Genomic DNA, 27,021 nt, shown 5'->3' with positions numbered 1-27,021 from the left:
TCAGCTGCACCCAGATTTGGAAGCTCATCAAGTATTTCATTTTTTTAAAGATTTATTTATTTGAGAGAGGGGGAGCAGGGGTGGGGCATAGGGGCAAAGGAGAGACAGTCCAAGTAAGACTCTGCATTGAGTGCAGATGCCCATGTGGGACTCCATCTCAGGACCCTGAGAATACAACCTGAGCTGAAACCAAGTCAGATGATTAACCAACTGCACCACCCAGGTGCCCCAAGAAGCTCATCAAGTATTTTATACTTTCTGCTCTCAAACCTGATACCACTTTGCTTCCTATTTAAGAAAAACTGTAGAGATCTTTCATAAGCTTTATTTGCAGATGACACAATATTACATATAGAAAACCCTAAAGGCTTTACCAAAAAACTGTTAGAATAAATGAATTCAGCAAAGTTGCAAGATACAAATTCAATACACAAAAATCTGTTGTTTCTATACATGAATAACAGAAAGGGAAATTAAGAAAACAATCCCATTTACAACTGTATCAAAAAGAATACCTAGAAATAAATTTAACCAAGAAGGTGAAAGACCTATACACTGAAAATTTTAAGACACTATGAAAGAAACTGAAGACACAAATAGAAAGATATTCCATGCTTATAAATAGGAATAATTAATATTGTTAAAATGTCTATACTGCTCAAAGCAATCTACAGATTCAGTGCAACCTCTATCAAAATTCCAATGCAATTTTTCACAGAAATAGAACGAACAATCCTAAAATTTGTATGGAACTACAAAAGACCCCAAATAGCCAAGGCAATCTTAAGAATAAGGTTAAGCATCACACTTCCTAATTTCAAACTATATTACAAAGCTATAGTAATCAAAACAGCATGGTACTGGCATAAAAGCAGACACAAAGATCCTCATGATAGCTACCCTTTTTCTGCTTTTTCCTCATATCACCAATAATTATTGGACCTACAACATATTTTACTTATTCATGGCCTCATCTCATCTCACTAAAATGTAAGCACCAAGTGGGTGAGGATTTTCCACTGGTTTTGTTCAATGTTTGTTATCTCCGAACATGAAAAAATGCCCGGCTCATAGAAAACCACCTATGAAAGAATGAAAGTGATATTTAATTCTATGAGGCACTGCCCAGCAACTCTTTGATGTTGTCTCTTTTTATCTTGTTGGGGTTCATTGCCTACCACCCCAAGATGCGGATTGTTTTGAGCTGAAAACAATCAAGGGCCAAAAGACTATGAAGAAACTTTGACCTCCCCACTAACTGCCTAAAAGAATTTGGATAGAGGACCTGCTCCCAGAAGGGAGATACCGCCATAAATAACCACAGTATAATGTAAACAAGAGGTGGTAGGGAGGAATTTAGCAAAGTCTGTTAAAATTCTTCTCTATGTCCCATTGTTTCTAAAAGGCCCAGAAAACATTTGTTTACCAAACATTTATTCCTTTTTATCTTCCTACGAGTTGCTTTCATTTCCTTGAAAGTCCCAGACCCCTACTCCCTTCTCCTTAGTTCGGAATGACAAGTATAACTCATTTTGCTTATCTTTGTAATCTCTCACATATATGTGGATTCCCCATATGAACCTAATTAAGTTTCATTTTTCTCCTCTTAATCTTCTCATGTCATTTTAATTCTTGGACCAGTCAGAAGTCCCTTGAAAGGCAGAGGAAAATTTCAAAATGTGGGGGCAAAACCCATTAGCTACATCCATGCTAAGTATCTTTTCAATATAAAAATGCTAAATAAATTGATCTTAAGAGTTTTAAAAAATGAGCCTAAAAATATTTGAAATTGTGTCCATCCCACATATCCTTACCATTTGTAATCTATTTTCATCTCACTATTTGAAGAACCCAAATATTTACTTTCTTTAAATACAAAGTTTAAAAAATATACAAACATATTTATGGGAAAGTCAAAGAGATAATATACACCAAATGTATATTGGAACTCTCATTGGGTTCTTTGTGCCACCTCAGTTCTACTTTGGTATCTTTGGAAGTTCTTTCTTAAGAAAAGTACAGTAAATTATAAAGCATCCTTAATGCTGGTACCAAACTCTAAATCCCCAGAATTAAAGCAGTAATTAGAAACCCAAGGTAGAATAGAGAGGAAGAAACGTATCTGTATCAGATCACCAAGAGCTGAAGAAAATAAATTTAGTACTTCACACTCTAACCTTTTGAGTTTCAATCACTTACCAGCAGCACATGTATACGTAATTATTATTGACCCCAATGACTTTCCTGGCTAGTATATTATTTTAACATCAACATAAAGATTCTATTTTTAATTGAATATTCAGTGGCATGGATTATAGCTACTGCAATGTTTTGACCAAGTAAGTCCCTTATAATTCATATTTGTTAATATCAAGTTAAAAATACTGTTAATGATAATACACTGGGGTATATTTACCCAATCAAATATGGATACTGCAGAAACACTAATTTCTTTTGATATTACCAGGAGCTATAATGAAGGAGGAAAGCAGTTTACGGCTGAAGGGGCATATTTTACTTGCGGATTTAACCCATAAAATGACAACATGGCATACTCATTTGTTTACACATAAGGTATAAAAATACACCTTGTGCAAAACAGCATTGCTGAATCATACTGTGCAGGAGATGAATAACTCATAAAGACAAAAGTAAAAAAGATGACATTTAGTCACAGATGATCTGTCCTCACATGACAGAAACATCTAGGACTGGGAAATATCTCAATCACATTTCTCTAATTGTTTAGGCAAAGCACTGAAAATCCGCCTTTCAATAATGTGAAAGGAATACCTGATTATACGTACATACTTTTTGGTCTTTTACTATTGAAAGTTCTTTATAAAGCCTACAAGGTGGTCTAGGAGGTGATCCATGTAACAGAAAAAGAGATCCAGATCCAAAGACACATGCTGAAACCCAATGATTCATAACTATCCTTATGCTTTTTAGCAAACACTCGGTAGCAAATTTACACTTGACATTGCTTTTGTGCCCTACGGACATTTAAAATGAAAATATCTGAGGCTGGATGATAATTGGTCATTATGAGGAATAGGTGGGGGAAATGGGTAATACTAGTAACCTTGCAATTCATTTCAAACATTGGAATTTCTATCAATGTAATCACCACCATTTCCCACCAAATATTTTCTTCACTTTCAATGGGAAGATGAGTATTTCACATTAATTTCCAAAGTAAGGGAGAATGTAGGAGAAAAGAGAAGATGCCGGACTTCTATATGAAATAAGGAATAATATGACCATATGAATAAGTGAGCATACCGGGCTGCTTCGACCAAGAGCACAGGTTCAGTTTATTCACCTATTAACTTAATCAGTGCCACAGCAATACACTGCCCCCCCCACCATTTATACCTATCAGAACAATTCCATTTGTCATACATAAAGTTAAGGAATAATAACCAAAACCACATAGGTGGTTATGAAAATGATTATACTAAAAAAGTACTTTATAAGCTGTTAACCTTTAAATATCTCCTCTATCAAAAATTCTATCATTGCAAGCACACAGTTTCATGAGAAGATTCATCCCAATTTCCTGACTTCCTAATTCAGCCCAGTTCCCAATGCACATATTCTTTTTGCATCCTTCCTGATATATATGAAAAAAAATATTTAATGTGCACAGTGCATTAGTATGTTTTCATCCACAGTGTATGTGCATGATTTTACTTGACTGTCACCCACCTATCAGAGACGAATGGTAATTATGTTTAGAAAGTGCCTACCACTAAACACTGAGCAGCAAGAATGCAAAAATATCCCTCCCTCCACATGACACTGTAATCCTAGTACTGTAATAAAGAAAACTGATAATATAATTTCATAAGTTTCACTGGGCGCTAAGTAGAATGTGCAGAGAATGATTCCGCCAAAGTTAACAGCAATGCTCAAATAATGCTATCATCAATCCTAGCAAACAGACAAAAAGACTTGTTCCGTAGGCACCCAATACACGGATTGCCCTCCCTTCCTCTAACACTCCTCTAACAAAAGTCAAGTCACTTACCAGGAAAGGATGGGGCTGGGAGAGTCAACCTAAACCAGAGAACGAACTAGTTCTGGCACACATCTCAACACAGTATTGAACTGGGAACACCACCACAACGGTAAAAGCTCCACAGCTTCTCCAACACCAAAACAATCCAAGAACTTCAATCCTGCCAGTGGTGATCCACAATCCATACGTAAATCAACACTACTTCCAGCAGTAATGATTTGCAACGCTTTTTATTCCATAACCAGCATCACCAGACCACGTTCAGCCCCACACCTCTCCGAAAATCCCAGCATAAAAGTAAATCATCACTGACAGGCCTTCGAAGTCTGAAAAGGTCCTGACTTGCTTCCAACAACGCAGACCAAGGACAGTCCTAAACCAAGACAAAAAGGCTCCCTGTCCAGCCAACACCAGTCCCTCTGCAGAGACTCAGCCGGCCTGAGGTCACCACGGTCAGAAGGAACCTCCCAGCCCCCCGCAGGGCCACGATTCTAGGCCATCTTTCCAAAGCTCACCGCCAAGGAGGGCTGGGAAACATCAAGACTGAGTCCCCACACTTAGAGCTCCAGCCTGGAGACAGAAACAGGCTCTCTGCTACCTAACATCCCAGCCAGGGGAAAGCCCAGCACCTACACGGCGGCCGGAAAGAACGGCCCCGCCCCCGGGGACAGCACAGAGCTTCGCCCCTCCACTCAGTCTCACGCGACCGCTCGCCGCCCCGGGGAGGGCGCCGGCGCCCCCTGCCAGGCGGGCAAAGGATACAGTCCCGGCTCCAGAACGCCGCCGCGCCCCGGCGGGAGGGGCCCCGCCACGTCCGCCATCTTGAAACAACCGCCACTCCCGGCGTCGCGCCGGGGCCGCCCCGCCCCGGCCTTCAGGCCCAGTCCCCATTGGCCGCACCGCTCAGAGGCCCGCCCCCGCTTGCGCGGTCTGCCCCGGCGCGGCGGTAGGGTCCCGGCGGAGGAGTCGCTGTGTCTCGGCGGCGTGGTGTGAAGCGACCGCCGGGGAAGCGGGAGCGAGAGTGCCGCGAAACTACTACTACCAGGGCAGCCCGGGCCTCCCATCTCCGCCCCGTAGCGCTCTCAGGCGCCAAGCACTACAACTCCCGGCATGCCGTGAACTTGATGGCCGAGCCTTTGGGGCGGTGCCTAGCCCTCCCGCCCGGTCCCCGCTGCTGCCCCGGCCGCGCGCGGAGCGGGGACGCGAGCCATGGAGGAGACGCAGCCCCCGGGCTGCAGCAAGCCGCACCTGGAGAAGCTGACCCTGGGGATCACCCGCATCCTAGGTGAGTGGGGCGGGAAGCCGTGGAAGGAGACGGCGGAATGAGGGGATGTACACTAGAAGCAAGGAGGGTCAACGCGGACCCTGTGTGCCAGTGGGCACTGCTTGCGGTGACTTCCGTTGTTAAGGAGGAGAGGGCAGCCCGGTGTGTGACTAGGCCAGGGGAGCGTTTGCGGGGAGTGTTCGGACGCAGAGCTGGGAAGCCAAAGGTCCCTCCAACCCAGTCCCACCCCAGGCCCCAGGAGGGACAGGCAAAGGTGCCCAAAAGGGAGGCAGCAGGCACCTGACAGTGGGGACGTTGGGTTTCCCAAGAGGCATTCATGGCCGGTGGAGTATCCTTGAAACGCAAGCCTTTCCTCTGGTAGCAGAGAGCGGGGGAACGCTGCACGTAGCCTCCCAGGGCAGCGATTCCCACGCGCCTCCGGGTACCGCACACCAAGTGGTTGGAAGGAGTCGAGGCTTGCGCCTCTGAATGGGTTAGTTTCTCCTTTACCGAACCTTTACTTAGCACCCGCTGGTGTGTCACACTGAAAAAATCAACAGCTTAGATTCCCCCCACCCCCGAAGTGTTGAAAGGCGTAGGTAGTCACCTATTACGGCTCTGAAATAGCACACAGGAGGAAGTGATTGACCTTCTCTGGGGAGTCAGGCAGTTAAGGAATACGTCCTACAGATGATACTAGATTTTGAAAAACAAATTGAAGTTAGCCAGATAACCAAGGAAGAAAAAAGGAGCCTAAGTGGGCTGGGTGGCATGTTTTGATGCCTTTCTATTACATTTTTAATAAAATCCAAAATCTGTACCGTGACCCTTAAGTCCGTTATGATCTGCCCTCATCTGTCTTTCTGACCTATTTTTACTCTCTTTTTGGCCACAGTGGCCTCCTTGTACCATAAACTCACTAAGCTTGTTCCTGCTTCAAGGCCTTTACTAGACTCCCCCTCGCCCCCCCCAAAATCTGGAGTTATCTTTCCCTCACTTCATTCAAATCTCTGATTAAATATCATTACCTCAGAGAAGCCTTACCTGATTATACTTCTAATAACACCCTTCTCTATCATTACCTTCCCTTATCCTTTATATATTTTTTTAATCTTTATGGCTTTATCACTACTTGGAATTACTTATTTGGTTGCTTTTTAAAATTTGCCTGTCTCTTCTGTAATAGAAGTCCATGGGTTTAGGAACTTTGTCTTATTGTGCCTGGTATTCCCCAGTGTCTACAGTAAATGCTGCAGTAAATGGGGACAAAATACCATTATATGTTTGGGAGAAATGATAAACTTTAGAAATGAAGTAATAAAGTTGGCAAGGAGAGATCTAATCATCAAGACCAATCATATCCTATCTCCTCATTAAAAAAGATATTTCTTTTGATTAATGTTTAATCTACTCAAGACTGGCCAACCAAATTTCCCTTAAGTTGTCAGTTCAATTTAAAGACCTAAATAATAACTGTAAACATTTTAAATTTCATTTATGCATTTAATATATTCCATCTATTATTAAGCATATCAGATGTCTGGCAAACTGGTAACACAGGCAAAACCTACCTAAGGAATTAAACAACTCTGATAATTAAATTTGTAGTGAAGCTGGCCTCCTGTAAATGTTCTAATACTATTTATAAATTTAATCAAAACCTAATCATTTGAAGTTAATCATAAATCAAAAATCAATTATATTTTTATTTTTTCACATTTGGTTTTTGTTTTGAAAATATATAGGGAGGATTTTTAAAAACAAGGTGGCTGAAGTTTGTGGTGGGTGTGTAGTAAGCAAACTACCACACCAAAATCTCTCTAAATAATGTGTGAAATAACTCCATAACTATGACAATTCTATCAAAAACCAAGCCCAACACTACTTAAAATACAGATAATGCCAAAAGTGCAAAGAAACTATGAGTAAAGAGAAAAAACTACAAATCACAGCACTGTCCCTGCCCCACTCCTTCACTGCTAGAAGGCTCTGTAGCAAGCAAAGGCAGAGCCAGAAATGATGCCAGCAAAGAGGCTAGTTGAAGCAACAGAAAGTTTAAAACCGCCCCAATCTGAAAATACAACAGTAACAGCTGGGTAGATCAGAGCAGGGCTGCAGGAAAGTGACTTCAAAGTAGGTGCTATTTAAAGGGTTGGCTGTGCAATTTAAAGGGACATGTATTCCAGAGGAAAAAATGTGCAAAAAAGAAGGAAGGGTCCTTTGGCAATTGATGATAAAAGGGCAAAGAAGAAGGAAAGCTCACATCTCTCTCCCATACACAAAAAACCTGCTAAAATACCTGGACTTTGCTTCAACTGACTAGAAAGGATGTCATTAAAGTAGACATCTTGTTAAACACAATTTCACAAAATGAACAAGAGCAAAGTAGAACCTCTAGAGAACTAATGCTAAAATCAGGAAATGCTAAACAATCAACTGAGGAAAAATTTTTTATGATGTTCAAGTGTTTCCTACGCAATGGAACAAGGAGTAGGGAAATGTTACATTTTGATAACAGATTATTAAATATAGTGTGTAAGATCTACCTGAGATGCAACAAGATCATTTCAGTTGACTTTTGTACAACACAGGTTTGAACTGTGTGGGTACATTTATAAATGGATTTTTTACAGTAGTAAAAATGGATTTTTTACAGTAGTAAAAATGTATTTTTTACAGTAGTATAAATGTATTTTTTACAGTAGTATAAATGTATTTTCTCTTATGATTTTCTTTTTTCTAATTTATTATAATACAGTATATAATACATATATAAAATATGTGTTAATCAACTGTTTACGTTATCAGTAGGGTTTCCCATGGCAGGCTATTAGTAAAGTTTTTGGAGAGTCAAAAGTTATACATGGATTTTCAACTTCATCGGGGGTTAGTTCATAACCCCAAACCCTGCATTATTCAAGGTTCAACTGTATAATATATCTCTCCATCTTAGATTTCTCTCCTTTTTTTTTTGTAACTCTTTTTTTAAATAATTTTAATTTTTTCATCATGGTAAGTGTATTCTTTAATCCTTATCCTCTGTTTCCCCATTACCCCCCCCCACCTCCCCTCTGGTAACCATCAGTTCTCTATAGCTAAGAGTCTGTTTCTTGGTTTGTCTTTTTTTCTTTCCTTCACTTGTTTTGTTTCTTAAATTCCACATATGAGTGAGATCATGTGATATTTGTCTTTGACTTATTTCACTCAGCACGATATCCTCTGGCTCTGTTCATATTGTTGAAAATGGCCAGATTTCATTTTTAATGGTTGAATAATATTCCATTGTATATGTATACCACATCTTTATCCCTTTATCAGTGAATGGATGCTTGGGCTGCTTCCATAGTTTGGCTATTGTAAATAATGCTGCAGTAAACATAGGAGTGCATGTATCCCTTTGAATTAGTGTTTTTGTATTCTTTGGGTAAGTACCCAGTAGTGTGATTACTGGATCATAGGGTAGTTCTATTTTTAATTTTTTGAGGAATGTCTATACTGTTTTCCACAGTGTCTGCACCAGTTTGCGTTCCCACCAGCAGTGCAAGAGGGTTCCTTTTTCTTCACATCCTCACCAACACTTGTTGTTTCTTGTGTTTTTGATTTTAGCCATTGTGACAGCAGTGAGGTGATATCTCATTGTAATTTTGATTTGTATTTCCTTGATGATAAGTAATGATCATCTTTTCATGTATCTGTTAGCCATCTGTATATCTTCTTTGGAGAAATGTCTCTTCATGTCTTCTGCCCATTTTATTATTGGATTATTTGGTTTTTTGGGTGTAAAGTTTTATAAGGCATCTGCCTTCGGCTCAGGTCATGATTCCAGGGTCCTGAGATCGAGTCCCACATTGGACTCCTTGCTCAATGGGGAGCCTGGTTCTCCCTCTGCCTTCCGATCCCCCTGCTTGTGCATGCTCTCATGCACGCTCTCTCTCTCTCTCTCTGACAAATAAATAAAATCTTTAAAACTTAAATGTGGGAGTTCACGTGCGGGACGGGAAAACCACTGTCAGTTAAGCCATCTGTTCCCAGTTTACCCAGGGCTTTTAAACACGGGAACTTCCAGGTGGGGTGCCCTTGTTCCTAGTTGTTTAGCTAGTAGCTGTGTCATACAGCTTGCAGTTTGCTTATTTAAGATGGATGTATTTGACATGGAAGGGTTGGCAATCAAGAGCTTCATGTCAGGTACTTATATTGTGTGTCCTCCAGCAATCCTAGACACTAGACTACCCTGTGGGTGTAGTCGGATGACATCATTATGCAACCAGTTGGATTGTTAACAAAGAATTCTGTATTACTCTGTCCTACAAAAGTTGGAATAGTAGACTGCTAAGACAAATTGAAGCTAAGCTCTGCATTTCCATAGGATAATTGCTAAAGGGCTTTGCAGAGGGGCACACAAAGACTTTTGCACATAAACTCTTAACTAGACCCATACTTGGAGTAAGCCTGGGCACTTGGAGTGGCCTAGCCTCTCAGCCTCAATATCCTTGCTATAAAATGTGAATAATAACATTTACTATTCATTGTCTTGGCTTTGGTGGAACATTGTCAAATGCCACCATCCCTGAAGGACGGATAGCATCTTCCATCCTAACTAGTCAAGGGCATAGCAAGGACTTAGCCCAGGTCTAATGGCTTGAAGCTAATGGTGTTTTTCCACCATAGTACCATGGTTCCCAATATCTTAGGACACTGAACAGAAGGCAGGAAAAAAAAAATTGTGTATATGGTACTTCTTGCTTTTCCAGAGCACCTTTACCTTTGCTTCTTCTGCTTCCCTTATCAAGGCAAATATTATTGTAATTATTGTCTCTCTGAATGCTAAGGAAGGTGAAGACTCATCTAACGTCACACAACTAGTGAATGCGTAAAGCAAGAGTAGAATATGTGGAGTCCAGAATTCTTAGCTTCCTATATTGGGCTCTTGTTACATCTCAGGATCTGAATGAACTTTGTGACAACTTGGAGGAAACTTTATGATGCATAGAAAGGACACTAACATGATTACAGAATCAGTGAACCACGTTGTGATATTCTGACTTACAAGAAATATGTATTTGTTCACTCAGATGACAGCTGACCCTTGAACAAGGCAGAATTAGGGCTGCTCGTAGCCCCCCCAACAGTAGAGAATCTGTATATAACTTTTAACTACCCCAAAACTAAATAGCCTACAGTCAACCAGAAATCTTACCGATAACAAACAGTTGATTAACACATTATTTTGTATGTTGTATGTATTCCGTATTCTCATAATAAAATAGAGAAAATGTTATTTAAAAAATCATAAAAAATACATTTACAGTACTGTATTAATTGAAAAAAAATAGATGTTCAAGTGGACCCATGCAGTTCAAACTCATGTTCAAGGGTCAACCGTGTATTTTGTCTTAGTCCACAGTTCCTGGCTTATAGGTCCCAAACCTTTGGAATTTCCCAAGTGTTGAAAGTGGTAAAGATCTTTCATTATGTTAATGAGATGACTTTCAGAAAGCATTTAAGGCTGAGGGCTGGCTGCCAGTGGATCCAACCATGTGATTAGATGGTTGATACTTTTAGTCCTATTCCCTGACCTTTAAGAAAGGATGAGGGTCTGAAGGTTGAGTCAGTCTTCAATGACTGATGATTTATCGCTCGTGCCTATGTAATGAAGCCCCCATAAAAACCCAGAAATTTCCAGGTTGGTGAACACATGGAGATGTGGGGAGAGTAGCCTGCCTGGAGAGGGCATGGAAGCTCCACGCCCCTTCCCACATACCTTGTCCTAAGCATCTCTTCCATCTGGCTGTTCCTAGCTTATATTCTTTAATAATAAACCAGTAATCCAGTAAGTAAAATGTTTCTCTAAGTTCTGTGGGCCACTCTGGAAAATTAATGGAACCTGAGAACGGGGTCTTAGGAACCTCCTGATTTATAGCCAGTTGGTCAGAAGTACAGGTGACAGCCTGGGCTTTTGACTGGTGTTTGAAGTAAAAAGAGAGGGGGTCTTGAGAGTCCCCAATCTGTAGCAGGTCAGTCAGGAAGCAGAGGTGAAAACCTGGACTCGTATCTGGTGTCTGAAGTAGGGAGGGGGGCAGTCTTATAGACTGAACCCTTAACCTGTGGTATCTTATGCTGTCTTCTTGCAGGACACCAGGAATTGCTTGTTGGTATGGGGATGGCTCTCCACAAAAATGTTAGAGAGTTTGGGTCCAGGAACCATTTTATACATTAAACCAGATTAGAAGTCTCTGCCTTATGCTTAAGAGATTTTAAAAATTCTTTTCAATACATTCCCTGTTTACAGTATTTACTTATAGTAAATAACCACAATATTCAAAATAGAATATGATTAAGTATAAACATATGTGCGCTCGCTCGCTCTCTCAAATAAATAAGATCTTTAAAGGGGGGGGGCACCTGGGTGGCTCAGTCGGTTAACCATCTGCATTCGGTTCAGGTCATGATTCCAGGGTCCTGGGATTGAGTCCGGTGATGGGCTCCTTGCTCAGCGGGGAGTCTGCTTCTCCCTCTCTCTGCCCACCCTGCCGCTTGTGCGCTTGCATGCGTGCGCTCTCTCTCTCAAATAAATAAAATCTTTAAAAAAAAAAAAAATGAACATATGTGGCCCCAACCCTGCATGTGATGGGTTTGGATATCAGAAAAAGCAGAGATCACGGTGAATCATCTGAAATGGTTTCATGGAGGAGGTGAAACTTTAGCAGAGCCTTGAAGTATAGGTAGGACTTGGGAGGTGGACACATTTGGGTGTGTATAGTGGGAAGGGGATACAGCATAATCAAAGATAAGTACATTTAGTTCTGGGGGGGTACACAGGGGTGGAGACAATGATGAAACTGACACACCTGGAACAGAGGGTTTGGACTACAGGGTGGAAGAAGTTAAGACCAGATGGAGAACCCAGTAGATCAGATGGAAAACAAGCCTAGGTATGAAGAAAGTCCTCTGCTGGAGGATGGATCAGAGCACAGAGAGTTTGTGGCTTTGATTGCATCTACACTTGCGGTGACCATGGCCTAAAACAGTGGTGGCAATGGGAATAATCTCTGCAATACCACAAAGAGAAGAGCGGGTAGGCTTTGTATTAGTTCGCTAGGGCTGCCATAGAATGTACCACAAACCAGGTGGTTTAGAGCAACGGATTTATTCTCACAGCCCTAGAGGCCAAAAGCCTGAAACCAAAGGATTGGCAGTGTCACTCTCATTCTGAAACCTGGAAGGGAAGAACCTGCCTTGCCTCTTTTCTGACCTCTGGTAGTCTGCCAGCAGTCTTTAACATTCCTTGTATTACAGATCTGTCACTCCATTTCTCCATCTTCATGTGGCCCCCTTCCCTCTGTCTCTCCACAAAGCATTCTAAGGATACCAGTCATATTGGCTTTGGGGTCCACCCTACTCCACTGTGACCTCCTTTTAGCTAATTACGTATTCAAAGACCTTATTTCCAAATCAAGCCATATTCTGAGGAACTGGCAGTTAGGACTTCAACATGTATTTTTTGTGAGGGACACAATTCAACCCATAGCAGATTTTGTGTCTTTGGTTAAGGATTTCAAGATCCTCAGTGTGGTAAGCACAAGCAGAGAATGTAGGAGGAGGTATCAAAGTCTCTTGAATTCCAAGTTAGGTGGCTTCTTTCATACCTCAGAATGAATGCTAGGACATAGCTCCACAAAGAGATTATTTGGAGACCTTTTTCTGCTTTCAAGATTTAGAGATAAGATTTATTTTGTTTTCAGTATATTTCTGGATGGAATCCATTTGTCATAGTGTTAGCCTAAACTACGAAATCTGGGATCTTGTGGAGTACGGATGGGTTTTATTTAGAAGAAAAAGTAACAAACAAGTTTTATATTTTGTAAAAGTTTATTCTTTATTCCTGTTGGCCATGTCGTAAGTGAGAAGTTGAGGTATGAAATCACTAGGAATGCAGAATCTCTGATTTTTGTTCAACAACTGAAGTACTGAGCAGGGACTGAGTGTAGTGGGTGTTCTGATGATGTCCTTTCTTCCAGGTTGATTGCATGGTCCTAGGTTGTGGGACTGAGTGCCTTTGAAGGACTGACCAGTTCTTCCTGTTTTTATAGGGATAATAATGCTGCTCAGAGGAATCTGATATTCCTAGGTACTTATCAACAGTCAGCCTCTAGTATTGAAATATGTGAGAGCAGGCCCATTGCAACTCTACAGACTCTCTTTTCCTCTTCCAGAATCTTCCCCAGGTGTGACAGAGGTGACTATCGTAGAGAAACCACCTGCTGAACGTCATATGATTTCTTCATGGGAACAAGTAAGTGTTGCCCTTTTGAATCCTCACATCCCCACAAAGAGAGGTCAATTCCAATGGCCCTAAGAAGGAAAAATTAGGGCAGGAAACCTGTTCTTACCTCAGGCCACCCTGAGGTGGTGCCTTCAGGGTAGAGTTCACCCTTCTCTCTCTTTCTGTTCAGGCCACTTAACGTTCCCTTCAGTGCCATACCATTTCCCTAGTCTGGAGGATCTCCTCTGAGCCCCACTATCATTTGGAGGCAGTGGAACATTTAAAGTTGTATACAACAGAGCTAAAAATCCAGCAAGGAAGGAAAAATTAAATATTAATAAGCATGCTGGGCAGAATGTGGTTAAGTGTTACAGAGGAGTACTAACCAGATTAATAGCTTCTGCTTCCCCAACTCTCCTCTGAACTTGTATTTATTTAATACAAGTTTTAAGCTCGTAAAAATGGAACCAGGCATTGTGCTTGGTGTTGATTCCTGGGGATTCAGTGGTAATCAAAAAACAGTTCCTTACCTCTTAATGTTACTATCTAAGACATAGTGTGGATCATTATGAGTATAATTATTTAGCACTGTGAGAGAGAGGGGCAAATGGAGCATTGTCAGGAGGCTTGACCCAGTGAGGTTAAGAAAGGTTTTTCCTAAAGAAGTTAGAAGTTGTTAACCAGATAGATGGGATCTGGAAAGAAGGGGCTTTCAACCTGTGTGAAGTCTTTGAAATGGCAGGGATTAAATTTTCCAAGAGCATAAAGCAGGTCCCTGTGGCTGGTGCACAGGAGAGCAAAGGAGAGAGGTTGGCCAGGACCAGCCCATGCAGACTTCTTAGATGGTCAGGAGTTTGCTCTTTTTTTTTTTTTTTAAAGGTTTTTTTTTTTTTTTTTTTTTTTCGGGGGTGGCAGAGGGAGAGAGAATCTTAAGTATGTGGGGCTTGATTTCACAACCCTGAGTTCATGACTTAAGCCGATATCAAGAGTTGGACGCTTAATCGACTGAGCCACCCAGGTGCCCCTAAGCTTTTAGTTTAATTCTAGTTAGTTAAGATAGTGTTATATTAGTTTCAGGTGTACAATATAGTAATTTAACACTTTCATACATTACCCTGTGCTCATCACAAGTGCACTCCTTAATCCCCATCACCTGTTTAACCTCCCCCTCCGGTAACCATCAGTTTTTTCTTTATAATTAAGAGTCTGTTTCTTGATTTGTCTCTTTTCTTCCCCCTTTGATCATTTGTTTTGTTTCTTAAATTCCACATATGAATGAAACCATATGGTATTCGTCTTTCTCTGACTTATTTCTCTTAGCATAATACACTCTAACTCCATCCATGTCCTCACAAATGGGAAGATTTCATTCTTTTTTTTATGGCTGAGTACTATTTTATTGTATATATCTATGCCACATCCTGTTTATCCATTCATCTATAGATGGAAACTTGGGCTGCTTCTGTATCTTGGCTGTTGTAAATAATGCTATTATATAAATGGGGTGCATGTATCCCTTTGAATTGCTGTTTTTGTGTTCTTGTGCAATTGCTGGATTGTAGGCTAGTTCTCTTTTTAATTTGTTGAGGAACCTCCGTACTGTCTTCCACAGTGGCTGCACTGGTTTGCATTCCCACCAACAGGGCAAGGGGATTCCTTTTTCTCCATATCCTCGCCAAACAACACCACCTGTTGTTTCTGTGTTGCTGATTTTAGCCATTCTGACCGGGGTGAGATGTATCTCATTGTAGTTTTGATTTGCATTTCCCTGATGATAAGTGATGATGAGCATCTTTTCACATGTCTGTTGGCCACCTGTATGTTTTCTTTGAAAGAATGTCTTCTGCCCATTTTATGATTATTTGATTTTTGGGGGTTGAGTTTGATAAACGCCTTCTATATTTGGGACACTAACCTCTTATCAGATATGTCATTTGCAAATACTTTCTCCCATTCTGTAGGTTGTCATTTAGTTTTGTTGTTTCCTTTACTCTGCAGAAGTTTTTTATTCTTATGTAGTCCCAAAAGTTTTTTTTTGCTTTTATTTCCCTTGCCTTAGTAGACATAGCTAGAAAAAAGTTGCTTTGGCTGATGTCAGAGAAGTTACTGTCTGTATTCTTTTCTAGGATTTTTATAGCTTCAGGTCTCACATTTAGGTCCTTAGTCCATTTTGAATTTTCTCAACACCACTTGTTGAAGAGACTGTCTTTTTCGCATTGGCTGTTACTTCCTGCTTTGTCAAAGATTGACCATATAGTTGTGGGTCTTCTGTTCTGATCCCTGTGTCTTTTTTTGTGCCAGTACCATACTGTTTTGATTACTACAGCTTGGTAATATAGCTAGAAGTCCAGAATTGTGATGCCTCCAGCTTTGCTTTGCTTTTTCAAAATGACTTTGGCAATTTGGGGTGTTTTGTGATACTGTACAAATTGTTTTAGTTCTGTGAAAAATGCTGTTGGTATTTTGATTGGGATTGCATTAAATATATAGATTGCTTTGGGTATTACAAACATTTTTAACAATATTGCTTCCTCCAATCTGTGAGAATGGAATGTTTTTCCATTTCTTTGCATTGTCTTCAATTTCTTTCATCAATGTTTTTGTTTTTGTTTTTGAAGAGTGAAAGAGAGCCTGGGAGCAGGGGGAGGGGCAGAGGGGGAGGAAGAATCCTCAAGCTGACTGGCTACTGGGCAGAGGGCCCTACTCGGTGCTTAATCCCAGGACCCTGAGATCATGACTGGGGCCAAATTCAAGAGTCGCACGCTCAACCGACCAAGCCACCGAGGTGCCCCTCTTTCATCAGTGTTTTATAGTTTTCAGAGTACTGGTTTTTCACCTTGTTGGCTAGGTTTATTCCTAGGCATCTTATTATTTCTGGTGCAATTGGAAACAGGATTGTTCTCTTAATTTCTCTTTCTGCTGCTTCATTATTGATGTATAGAAATGCAGCAGAAATCTCTACGTTGATTTTGTATCCTGGGACATTACTGATTTCATTTATCAGTTCTAGAAGTTTTGGGGGGAGTCTTTTAGGTTTTTTGTATGAAGTATTGTGTCCTCTGCAAATAGTCAAAGTTTGACTCTTTCCTTAACTATTTGGTTGCCTTTTGTTTCTTTTTGACATCGGATTGCTGAGGCTAGGACTTCCAATACTGTGTTGGATAAAAGTGGTGAGAGTGAACATCCTTGTCTTGTTCCTGACCTTAGGGGAAAGCTCTGTTTTTCCCCATTAAGGATGATGTTAGCCGTGGGATTTTCGTATATGGCCCTTATTATGTGGAGGTATGTACTCTCTAAACCTACTTTGTTGAGGATTTTTATCATGAATGGATGTTGTTGTACTTTGTCAGATGCTTTATCTGCATCTATTGAAATAATCATGTGGTTCCTATCCTTTCTCTTATTAATGTGATATATCGCATTGATTGATTTGAGAATATTGAATCACGCTTTTAGCCCAGGAATAAATCCCACTTGATTGTGGGATTTTTTTAATGTATTGTTGGATTTGGTTTGCTAGTATTTTGTTCAGGATTTTTGCATCTATGTTCATCAGGGATACTGGCTTGTATGTCTGATGTCTTTATTTGGTTTTGGTATCAGGGTACTGCTGGCCTTAAGGAATGAATTTGGAAGTTTTCCTTCTTTTTCTATTGTTTGAGAAGAATAAGTATTAACACTTTAAATGTTTGGTATAATTCACCCGTGAAACCCTCTGGTCCTAGACTTCTGATTTTTGGGAGTGTTTTTAGCCTTCGGTTTCTTTGCTTGTTATTGGTCTGTTCAGATTTTCTATTTCTTCCTGTTTCAGTTTTAGGAGTTTATATGTTCTAGGAATTTATTCATTTCTTCAAGGTTGTCCAATTTGTTGGCATATAGTTTTTCATAATATTCTCTTATGATTGTTTGTATTTTTGTGGTTTTGTTATTTCTTCTCTCACTTTTGATTTATTTGAGTTCTTTTACTTTTTTCATGATAAGTCTGGTTAGAGGCTTGTCAATTTTATTGATTTTTTTCAAAGAACCAGCTCCTGGTTTTATTGATCTGCTTTATTGTTTTTTTAGTGTCTAAATCATTTTTTTCTGCTCTAGGCTTTATTATTTCCTTCCTTCTGCTGCTTTTAGGCTTTGTTCTTTTTCCAGCTCCTTTAGGTGTAAGGTTAGGTTGTTTATTTGAGGTTTTTCTTGCTTCTTGAAGTAGGCCTGTTTTGCTATAAACTTCCCTCTTAGAACCACTTTTGCTGTATCGCAGAGGTTTTGAACCATCGTATTTTCATTTTCATTTGTTTCCACGTATGTTTTTATTTCTTGTTTGATTTCCTGGTTGACCCATTCATTGTTTAATAACATGTCATTTAACCTCCATGTATGTGTGGTCCTTCCAGATTTTTTCTTGTGGTTGACTTCTAGTTTCATAGCACTGTGGTCAGAAGATATGCATAGTATGGGGGCGCCTGGGCGGCTCAGTCGTTAAGTGTCTGCCTTCGGCTCAGGGCATGATTCCGGCGTTCTGGGATCGAGCCCCGCATCAGGCTCCTCTGCTGGGAGCCTGCTTCTTCCTCTCCCACTCTCCTGCTTGTGTTCCCTCTCTTGCTGGCTGTCTCTCTCTCTGTCAAATAAATAAATAATCTTTAAAAAAAAAAAAAGAAAAAGATATTCATGGTATGATTTATGATTTCAGTCTTTTTTTTTTTTTTAAGATTCTGTTTATTTGAGAGAGAGAGAGAGAGAGAGAGAAAGTGAGCACAAGCAGCGGTAAGAGGGGCAGAGGAGAGGGAGAAGCAGATTCCCTGCTGAGCAGGGAGCTTGCCACGCAGGGCTCAATCCCAGGGACCCTGAGATCATGACCTGAGCCGCCCAGGCACCCCTGATTTCAATCTTCTTAAGCTTGTTGAGGTTTGTTTTGGAGGCTAATATATGATCTGTTCTGGAGAATGTTCTGTGTGCACTTGAAAAGAACGTGTATTCTGCTGTTTTAAAATGGGATATTCTGAATGTGGGATGTTCTGTTTTATGTATTTGGGTGTTCCTATGTTGGGTGCATAAATATTTATAATTGTTATATCTTGTTGGAATGTCACCTTTATCATTGTATAGTGTCTTTCTTTTTCTCTTGTTACAGTCTTTGTTTTAAAGTCAATTTTGTCCAGTGTAAGTATTGCGACTCTTGCTTTTTTTTTTTTTGACATCCACTTTTATGATAGATGTTTCTTCATCCCCTCACTCTCATTCTGCAGGTGTCTGTAGATCTAAAATGAATCTCTTGTGTGGAGTTCCTGGGTGGCTCATTAGGTTAAATGTCTGCCTTCTGCTCAGGTCACAAAGGCAAGGGTCCTGGGATGGAGTCCTCCATCATGCTCACAAAAATAAATAAAATCTTAAAAAAAAAAATGAGTCTCTTATAGACAGCATCTTCGAGAGTTCTTGGTTCTTGGTTTTTTATCCACTCTGTCACCCTTCATCTTTTGATGGGAGCATTTAGTCCATTTACATTTAAAGTAATTATTGATAGATAAGTATTTATTGCCATTTTATTACTTGGGTTTGTTTGTGAAGATTTTCTCTGATCTTTTCTTGTCTGTCTTTGACGTTTTGCTGATTTTCTTTAATGATATATTTGGATTTCTTTGTTGTTATTCTTTGCATATGTATCAGTGGTTTTTTATATATGATTGCCATTAGGTTTGCATATAACCTCCTGCATATAGCAGTATGTTTGAAGTTGATGATCATTTAAGTTTGAACCCATTCTTTTCTCTTGTCTTCCCCACATTTTTGGTGTATGCTATTTTATATTCTTTTTGTGAGTTCTTTGACTAATTTTTTTATAGCAAAATCCATTTGTACTCCTTTTGTGTTTCCTGCCTTCATACTGTCACTTTGGTCTCTCCTTTCCACTCAGAGGAGGAGTTTGCTCTTTATTGTGAGAGCAAAGGAGAGCCATTGAAATGTTTTAAGTAGGGAGCTGGGAAGGTCAGATTTCTGCTTTGGAAAAATCACTGTGTCTGAGGAGTAGCAAGTGGATTTGACTAGGGGGCAAAAAATTACCCTGCCATTTAATGAGTGCCTATTAACACATGTCATTTAATTTATTTTAGTTAATCCTCATAATAACCCTGCAAGGTAGGTATTGATATCTCCATGTTATAGATGAAGAAACTGAGCCCCAGGGAGGTGAAGGAATTTGCGCTGGTTCACATGGCTACCAAGTGGCGGAGCCTGGATTCGAACTGAGTGTTACCTGCCTCTAAGCATGTGCTATGTCTGCTCTGCCAGACTGCCCTCGAAATGGAGGGCAGCACTGTGGCAGCCTTCTCCTGGTCAGCCAAGCATCCCACAGTATGTGTACATGTTCAGTCCCTGCCAGCAGGTCTCACTCTCCCTGGGGTGAGCCTGCAGCACGCTCAGTAATTGGTCTCTCCTGGACCTCAGCTCTGCCAGCACTCCAAGTTCTCATGGGCTTACTTAGTGCCCACCCCCATTTCCACTCACAGTTAATAGAAAAGAGAATTCTAGAACGGTGTATATGTTGAATTCTTACTGGCTGATTGGACAGAGCCTACTTCTGGTACAGCTGTGCCAGCCTGGCCTTGTTGACATTGTTACAGCCCTCTGATCCTTACAAGGCTTAAGTCAGCCCTTCAGGGAAAACTGCTTCAGGGCATCTTTGTGAGAGGGAGATCTTGGCGTTTTCCTATCTGCCTAAGAAGAGGAGCTTCCTGGCTTGGGAACCCAAGTTCATAGACCTGGATAGGATGAGAGGGTAGGAATGCCTTGTCCTGGGTGGGACACCATTTAGGCTACATCATACTATGTCACTTTTTTAATGAAGTAATTTCTGAGGCATATTCTTCCTTGTGTCTTACACCAGATATTCCCCCAGAACTCTCGAAGATGACTTTATTCATTTGTCCTAGTTGAACTTATACTGTAGTTTATTCATTTGGAGTGTGCCTTCCATGGCTGCTTTTTGGGGCTGGAGTCTGCCTCTGATCTCATTCAGATCAAATCTGCCTCCTGGACAATGCATCTTTATCAGGTTCTCTTCAGTTTAGACTGACATTTAGGGGAAGGTAGTGATAGAACTGGATAAATCACCACCGGGGATCTGAAAGAAGTGAAGGGTAAGTGTGAGAGAAGGAGATTTTTAGCTAACTGAGACCATCCATGGAACATTTTCTTCAGACATACTCAGTTGGAGGAACTTCTGTGAAAGTACCTAGAATAATAAGATATATTGATTTGGAATTTTCTATTGAGTCCTTTACTTGAGATATCCTATGCTTAATTACAGTACAAACAGTATTAGGATCAGTAACAGAAGTTCACTTGTGTGGTTCCTTGGTTGAGCTTTTTGGAGCCCTGTGGGATGCTAAAAAGCTAATGTGTGGACAAAGACAATAGAAGGAGTTTGGGGTGTGTACTTTTGTTTTAAGACTCAGTTTTTATCTAACAGTTTTCTTCTGATTATGCTGGGTGAAACGTGGTCACTACAGAAAATGTGGAAAATACAAAAAAGAATTAAAAAATGAAAAGTCCTCTAGGACTTCACCACTTAGAGACAATCACTTTTAGTATACTTTTAGTTGTGTGGGTAGATGAAGAGTGACCAATGACTAGTGTGGTTTAGGGACACCCGAAGAGTCCATAAATGGAGAGTGGTCCATGGACTTCCTGAAATGTCTGTCAGATTTACTAATATGTACCTTTTTTCTGCAGACCTATTTCTTCCAGTTCTGAAAGGGATTCATAACCCTTAAGAGCAGGTTTTTGTAATTATTTTTTCTTTATTTTTATTATTTTTTTTACTGAAGCATAGTTGACACACAACGTGCATTAGTTTCAGGTGTACAGCATAGTGATTTGACGAGTTTATACATGATGCTGTGCTCACCACAAGTGTAGCTACCATCTGTCACCATACAGGGCTATTACAGTACCATTGACGGTATTCCCTATGCTGTGCCTTTTATCCCCGTGACTTATTCATTCCATACTAGAAGCCTGCACCTCCCCTTCCCCTTAACCACTTTGCCCATCTCCTACCCTCCAGCAGCCTTCAGTTTGCTCTTTGCATTTATAGGTCTGTTTCTACTTTTCTTGGCTTGCTTGTTTTGATTTTTAGATTTCCCCATATAAGTGTAACGATGTGGTGTTTATCTTTCTCTGTCTTATTTCACTTAGCATAATACTCTCTCGGTCCATGCATGTTGTTGCAAATGGCAAGATTGCATTCTTTTTTCATTCTTTTTTAAATGGCTGGGTAATATTCTATTGTACATGTGTAGTAAGTACGTCTTCTTTATTCATCTTGGCTTCCGTATCTTGGCTATTGTAAATAATGCTGTAACAAACCTAGGGATACCTGTATCTTTTTGAAATAGTGTTTTCTTTTTTTTTCTTTCTTATAATAATTTTTATTTTGTTATGTTAGTCACCATACAGTATATCCCCAGTTTTTGATGCAATGTTCCATGATACATTATTTGCGTATAGCACTCAGAGCACCATGCAATATGTGCTCTCCTTAATACCCATCACTGGACTATCCCAATCCCCAACCCCTCCCCTCTGAAGCCCTCAGTTTGTTTCCCAGAGTCCACAGTCTCTCATGGTTCATTCCCCCTTCTGTTTACCCCCTTCGTTCTTCCCTTCCTTCTCCTATTTCTTATATTCCATAAATGAGTGAAACCATATGATAATTGTCTTTCTCTGCTGGACTTAATTCACTTAGCATAATCTCCTCCAGTCACGTCCATGTTGCTGCAAATGTTGGGTAATCGTTCTTTCTGATGGCTGAGTAATATTCCATTGTATATATGGACCACCTTCTTAATCCAGTCATCTGTTGAAGGGCATCTCGGCTCCTTCCAAAATTTAGCTATTGTGGACAATGCTCCTATGAACATTGGGGTGCATATGGCCCTTCTCTTCACTACGTCTGTATCTTTGGGGTAAATACCCAGGAGTGCAATTGCTGGATCATAGGGCAGCTCAATTTTTAACTTTTTAAGGGACCTCCACACTGTTTTCCAAAGTGGCTGTACCAACTTGCATTCCCACCAACAGTATAAGAGGGATCCCCTTTCTCCATATCCTCTCCAACATTTGTTGTTTCCTGCCTTGTAATTTTTGCCATTCTAACTGGTGTAAAGTGGTATCTCAATGTGGTTTTGATTTGAATTTCCCTGATGGCTAATGATTTTGAACATTTTTTCATGTGTCTGTTAGCCATTTGTATGTCTTCATTGGAAAAGTGTCTGTTCATATCTTCTGCCCATTTTATGATTTGTTTATTTGTTTCTCGTGTATTGAGTTTGAGAAGTTCTTTGTAGATCTTGGATACCAGTCCTTTATCTGTGGTGTCCTTTGCAAATATATTCTCCCATTCCGTGGGCTGTCTCTTAGTTTTTTTGACTGTTTCCTTGGCTGTGCAGAAGCTCTTTATCCTGATAAAGTCCCATAAGTTCATTTTATCTTTTATTTCTCTTGCCTTTGGAGATGTNTTTTGTTTACCATGTATTGAGTTTGAGAAGTTCTTTGTAGATCTTGGATACCAGTCTTTTATCTGTAGTATCATTTGCAAATATATTCTCCCATTCCGTGGGCTGTCTCTTAGNCGCTGTGCAGAGCTTTTTATCTTGATGAAGTCCCACAAGTTCATTTATCTTTTGCTTCTTTCGCCTTTGGAGATGTGTCCTGAAAAAAGTTGCCGTGGCTGATGTCAAAGAGGTTGCAGCCTATGTTCTCCTCTAGGATTTTGATGGATTCCTGTCTCACATTGAGGTCTTTCATCCATTTGGAGTTTATTTTTGTGTATGGTGTGAGAGAGTGGTCAAGTTTCATTCTTTTGCATGTAGCTGTCCAATTTTCCCAGCACCATTTATTGAAGAGACTGTCTTTTTTCCACCGGATGTTTCTTCCTACTTTGTCAAAGATTAGTTGACCAAAGAGCCGAGGGTCCATTTGTGGGTTCTCTGTTCTGTTCCACAGGTCTATGTGTCTGTTTTTGTGCCAGTACCATGCTGTCTTTGTGATCACAGCTTTGTGGTATAGCTTGAAATCCGGCATTGTGATGCCCCCAGCTTTGTTTTTCCTTTTCAACAGTTCCTTGGAGATTCGGGGCCTTTTCTGGTTCCATACAAATTTAAGGACTATTTGTTCCAGTTCTTTGAAAAATGTCCTCGGTATTTTGATCGGGATAGCATTGAAAGTGTAGATTGCTCTGGGTAGTATGGACATTTTAACTATGTTAATTCTTCCAATCCATGAGCATGGAATATTTTTCCATCTTTTTATGTCTTCCTCAATATCTTTCAAAAGTGATCTATAGTTTCTAGGATATAGGTCCTTTACGTCTCTGGTTAAGTTAATTCCAAGGTAACGCATGGTTTTTGGTGTTATTGTAAATGGGATGGATTCCCTAATTTCTCTTTCTTCAGTCTCGTTATTCGNTGTGATGCCTCCAGCTTTGTTTTTCCTTTTCAACAATTTCTTGGTGATTCGGGGCCTTTTCTGGTTCCACACAAATTTAAGGGCTCTTTTTTCCAGTTCTTTGAAAAATGTCTTCAGTATTTTGATTGGGATGGCATTGAAAGTGTAGATTGCTCTGGGTAGCATAGACGTTTTAACTATGTTTATTCTTCCGATCCATGAGCATGGAATATTTTTCCATCTTTTTATGTCTTCCTCAATATCTTTCAAAAGTGATCTATAGTTTCTAGCATATAGGTCCTTTACGTCTCTGGTTAAGTTAATTCCAAGGTAACGTATGGTTTTTGGTGTTATTGTAAATGGGATGGATTCCCTAATTTCTCTTTCTTCAGTCTCGTTATTCGTGTATAGAAATGCAACTGATTTCTGGGCATTGATTTTGTATCCTGCCACCTTACTGAATTGTTCTATAACTTCTAATAGTTTGGGAGTGGATTCCTTTGGGTTTTCCATATAGAGTATCATGTCATCTGCAAAGAGAGACAGTTTGACTTCTTCTTTGCCGATTTGGATACCTTTGATCCCTTTTTGTNTTCTTCCAATCCATGAGCATGGAATATTTTTCCATCTTTTTGGTGTCTTCTTCAAAGTCTTTCAAGAGTGATTTGTAGTTTCTAGAATATAGATCCTTTACATCTCTGGTTAAGTTAATTCCAAGGTAACGTATGGTTTTTGGTGTTATTGTAAATGGGATGGATTCCCTAATTTCTCTTTCTTCAGTCTCGTTATTCGGGTATAGAAACACAACTGATTTCTGAGCATTGATTTTGTATCCCGCCACATTACTGAATTGCTCTATAAGTTCTAGTAGTTTGGGAGTGGATTCTTTTGGGTTTTCCATATNTATTCTTTTGGGTTTTCCATATAGAGTATCATACCATCTGCGAAGAGAGACAGTTTGACTTCTTCTTTGCCGATCTGGATACCTTTTTCCCTTTTTGTTGTCTGATTGCTGTTGCAAGGACTTCTAGTACTATGTTGAGTAATGGGAGAGTGGGCATCCTTCTCATGTTCCTGATCTTAAGGAAAAGGATTTCAACTTTTCCCCATTGAGAATGATATTCGCTGTAGGCTTTTCATATATGGTTTTTATGAAATTGAGGAATGTGCCCTCTATCCCTACACTCTGAAGTGTTTTAATCAGGAAAGGATGCTGTATTTTTTCAAATGCTTTTTCTGCGTCAGTTGAGAGGCTCATATGGTTTTTGACTCTTTTCTTGTTGATATGATCTATCACACTGATCGATTTGCGAATGTCAAACCACCCTTTCATCCCAGGGATGAATCCCACTTTGTCATGATGGATAATCCTTTTAATGTACTGTTGGATTCTATTAGCAAGGATCTTGTTGAGGATTTTGGCATCCATATTCATTAGAGAAATCGGTCTGTAATTCTCCTTTTTGAGGGGGTCTTTGCCTGGTTTGGGGATCAAGGTAATATTAGCCTCATAGAATGAGTTTGGTAGCTTTCCTTCTGTTTCTATTTTTTGAAATAGCTTTAGGAGAATAGGTATTATTTCTTCTTTGAATGTTTGGTAGAATTNCTTTTTTGAATGTTTCGTAGAATTCCCTAGGGAATCCGTCAGGCCCTGGACTCTTGTTTTTGTGGAGGTTTTTGATCACTGCTTCAATTTCTTAATAATTAATCAGTCTGTTTAAATAATCAATTTCTTCCTGTTTCTGTCTTGGTAGTTTATAGGTTTCCAGGATGGTATCCATTTCTTCCAGGTTGTTTAATTTACTGGCATAAAGCTTTTGATAAAAGTTTCTAATGATCCTTCCTATTTCATTGGTGTTGGTTGTGATCTCTCCCCTTTCGTTCATAATTTTATTAATTTGGGTCCTTTCTCTATTCTTTTGAATAAGTCAGGCCAGTGGCTTATCGATCTTATTTATTCTTTCAAAGAACCAGCTTTTAGTTCTGTTGATCTGCTCTACTGTGCTCCTGGTTTCTAATTCATTGATTTCTGCTCTAATCTTGGTCAACTCCTTCCTTGTCAGTGGGTTAGGCCTGTCCCTCTGTTGCTGTTCCAGTTTCTTGAGGTGAGAATATAGAAACTGCATTTTAGATTTTTCTATTCTTTTGAGTGAGGCTTGGATGGCTATGTATTTCCCCCTTAGGACTGCCTTTGCAGTATCCCATAGGTTTTGGACCGTTGTGTATTCATTCTCGTTGGTCTCCATAAATTGTTTAATTTGTTTTTTGATTTCCTGGTTTATCGAGTCATTCTTGAGCAGGATGGTTCTTAGCCTCCAAGTGTNCCATTGATTTCTGCTCTAATCTTGATCACCCGCCTTCTCGTGCATCGGTTAGTCCTGTTCTTCTGTTCCAGCTCCAGCTTCTTGAGGTGAGAATATAAAAACTGCATTTTAGATTTTTCTATTCTTTTGAGTGAGGCTTGGATGGCTATGTATTTTCCCCTTAGGACTGCCTTTGCAGTATCCCATAGGTTTTGGACCGATGTGTTTTCATTCTCATAGGTCTTCAAAAATTGTTTAAACTGATTTTTAATTTCCTGGCTTACCCAGTCATTCTCGATCAGTATGGTTCTTAGTTTCCAAGTGTTTGAGTTTCTTCCAAATTTTTCCTTGTGATCAAGTTGCAGTTTCAAAGCATTTTGGTCTGAGAATATGCAGGGAATAATCTCAGTCTTTTGGTGTCGTTTGAGACCTGTTTTGTGAGCCAGTACATGGTCTATTCTGGAAAAAGTTACATGTGCATTCGAAAAGAATGAGTATTCTGTTGTTCTGGGGTATAGTGTTTTGAATATATCTATGAGGTCCATCTGGTCCAGTATGTCATTCAAAGCTCTTATTTCTTTGTTGATTTTCTGCTTAGGTGCTCTGTCTATTGCTGAGAGTGTGGAGTGTTGAGGTCTGCTACTATTAACATATTATTATCTATATGTCTCTTTATTCTGGTTAAGAGTTGGCTTGTGTATCTAGCTGCTCCCCTGTTGGGGGCATATATATT

General features: G+C 40.0%; 2 protein-coding genes across 6 annotated transcripts in view; one reads left to right on the top strand and one right to left on the bottom strand.

The window, feature by feature from the left end:
- KIAA1328 (KIAA1328 ortholog) overlaps window positions 1-5,107 on the bottom strand; it is a 323,965-nt gene extending 318,858 nt beyond the window's left edge. The window contains 2 exon segments of the mRNA XM_034643054.1: window positions 4,787-4,811; window positions 4,813-5,107. Of these exon segments, the coding sequence (XP_034498945.1) occupies window positions 4,787-4,811; window positions 4,813-5,088 (301 nt within the window). The 5' untranslated portion in view covers window positions 5,089-5,107.
- Window positions 5,100-27,021, top strand: part of TPGS2 (tubulin polyglutamylase complex subunit 2) — a 77,512-nt gene continuing 55,590 nt past the window's right edge. For 4 of the 5 annotated variants that reach the window (XM_034643057.1, XM_034643056.1, XM_034643058.1 and 1 more), the window contains exons 1-2: window positions 5,106-5,309; window positions 13,502-13,581. In XM_034643057.1, coding sequence (XP_034498948.1) covers window positions 5,234-5,309; window positions 13,502-13,581 — 156 coding nt within the window. In that variant the 5' untranslated portion in view covers window positions 5,106-5,233. Of the gene's footprint in view, window positions 5,310-13,501; window positions 13,582-27,021 lie in introns of all 5 variants that reach the window. The other variant, XM_034643055.1, reaches the window with a different exon arrangement.

The sequence above is a fragment of the Ailuropoda melanoleuca genome, chromosome 14 (genome assembly GCF_002007445.2).
Source record: "Ailuropoda melanoleuca isolate Jingjing chromosome 14, ASM200744v2, whole genome shotgun sequence".
NCBI classification, from domain to species: Eukaryota; Metazoa; Chordata; class Mammalia; order Carnivora; family Ursidae; genus Ailuropoda; species Ailuropoda melanoleuca.
Note: the sequence above shows the minus strand (reverse complement) of the source record. Positions and strands in the feature narration are given on the sequence as shown.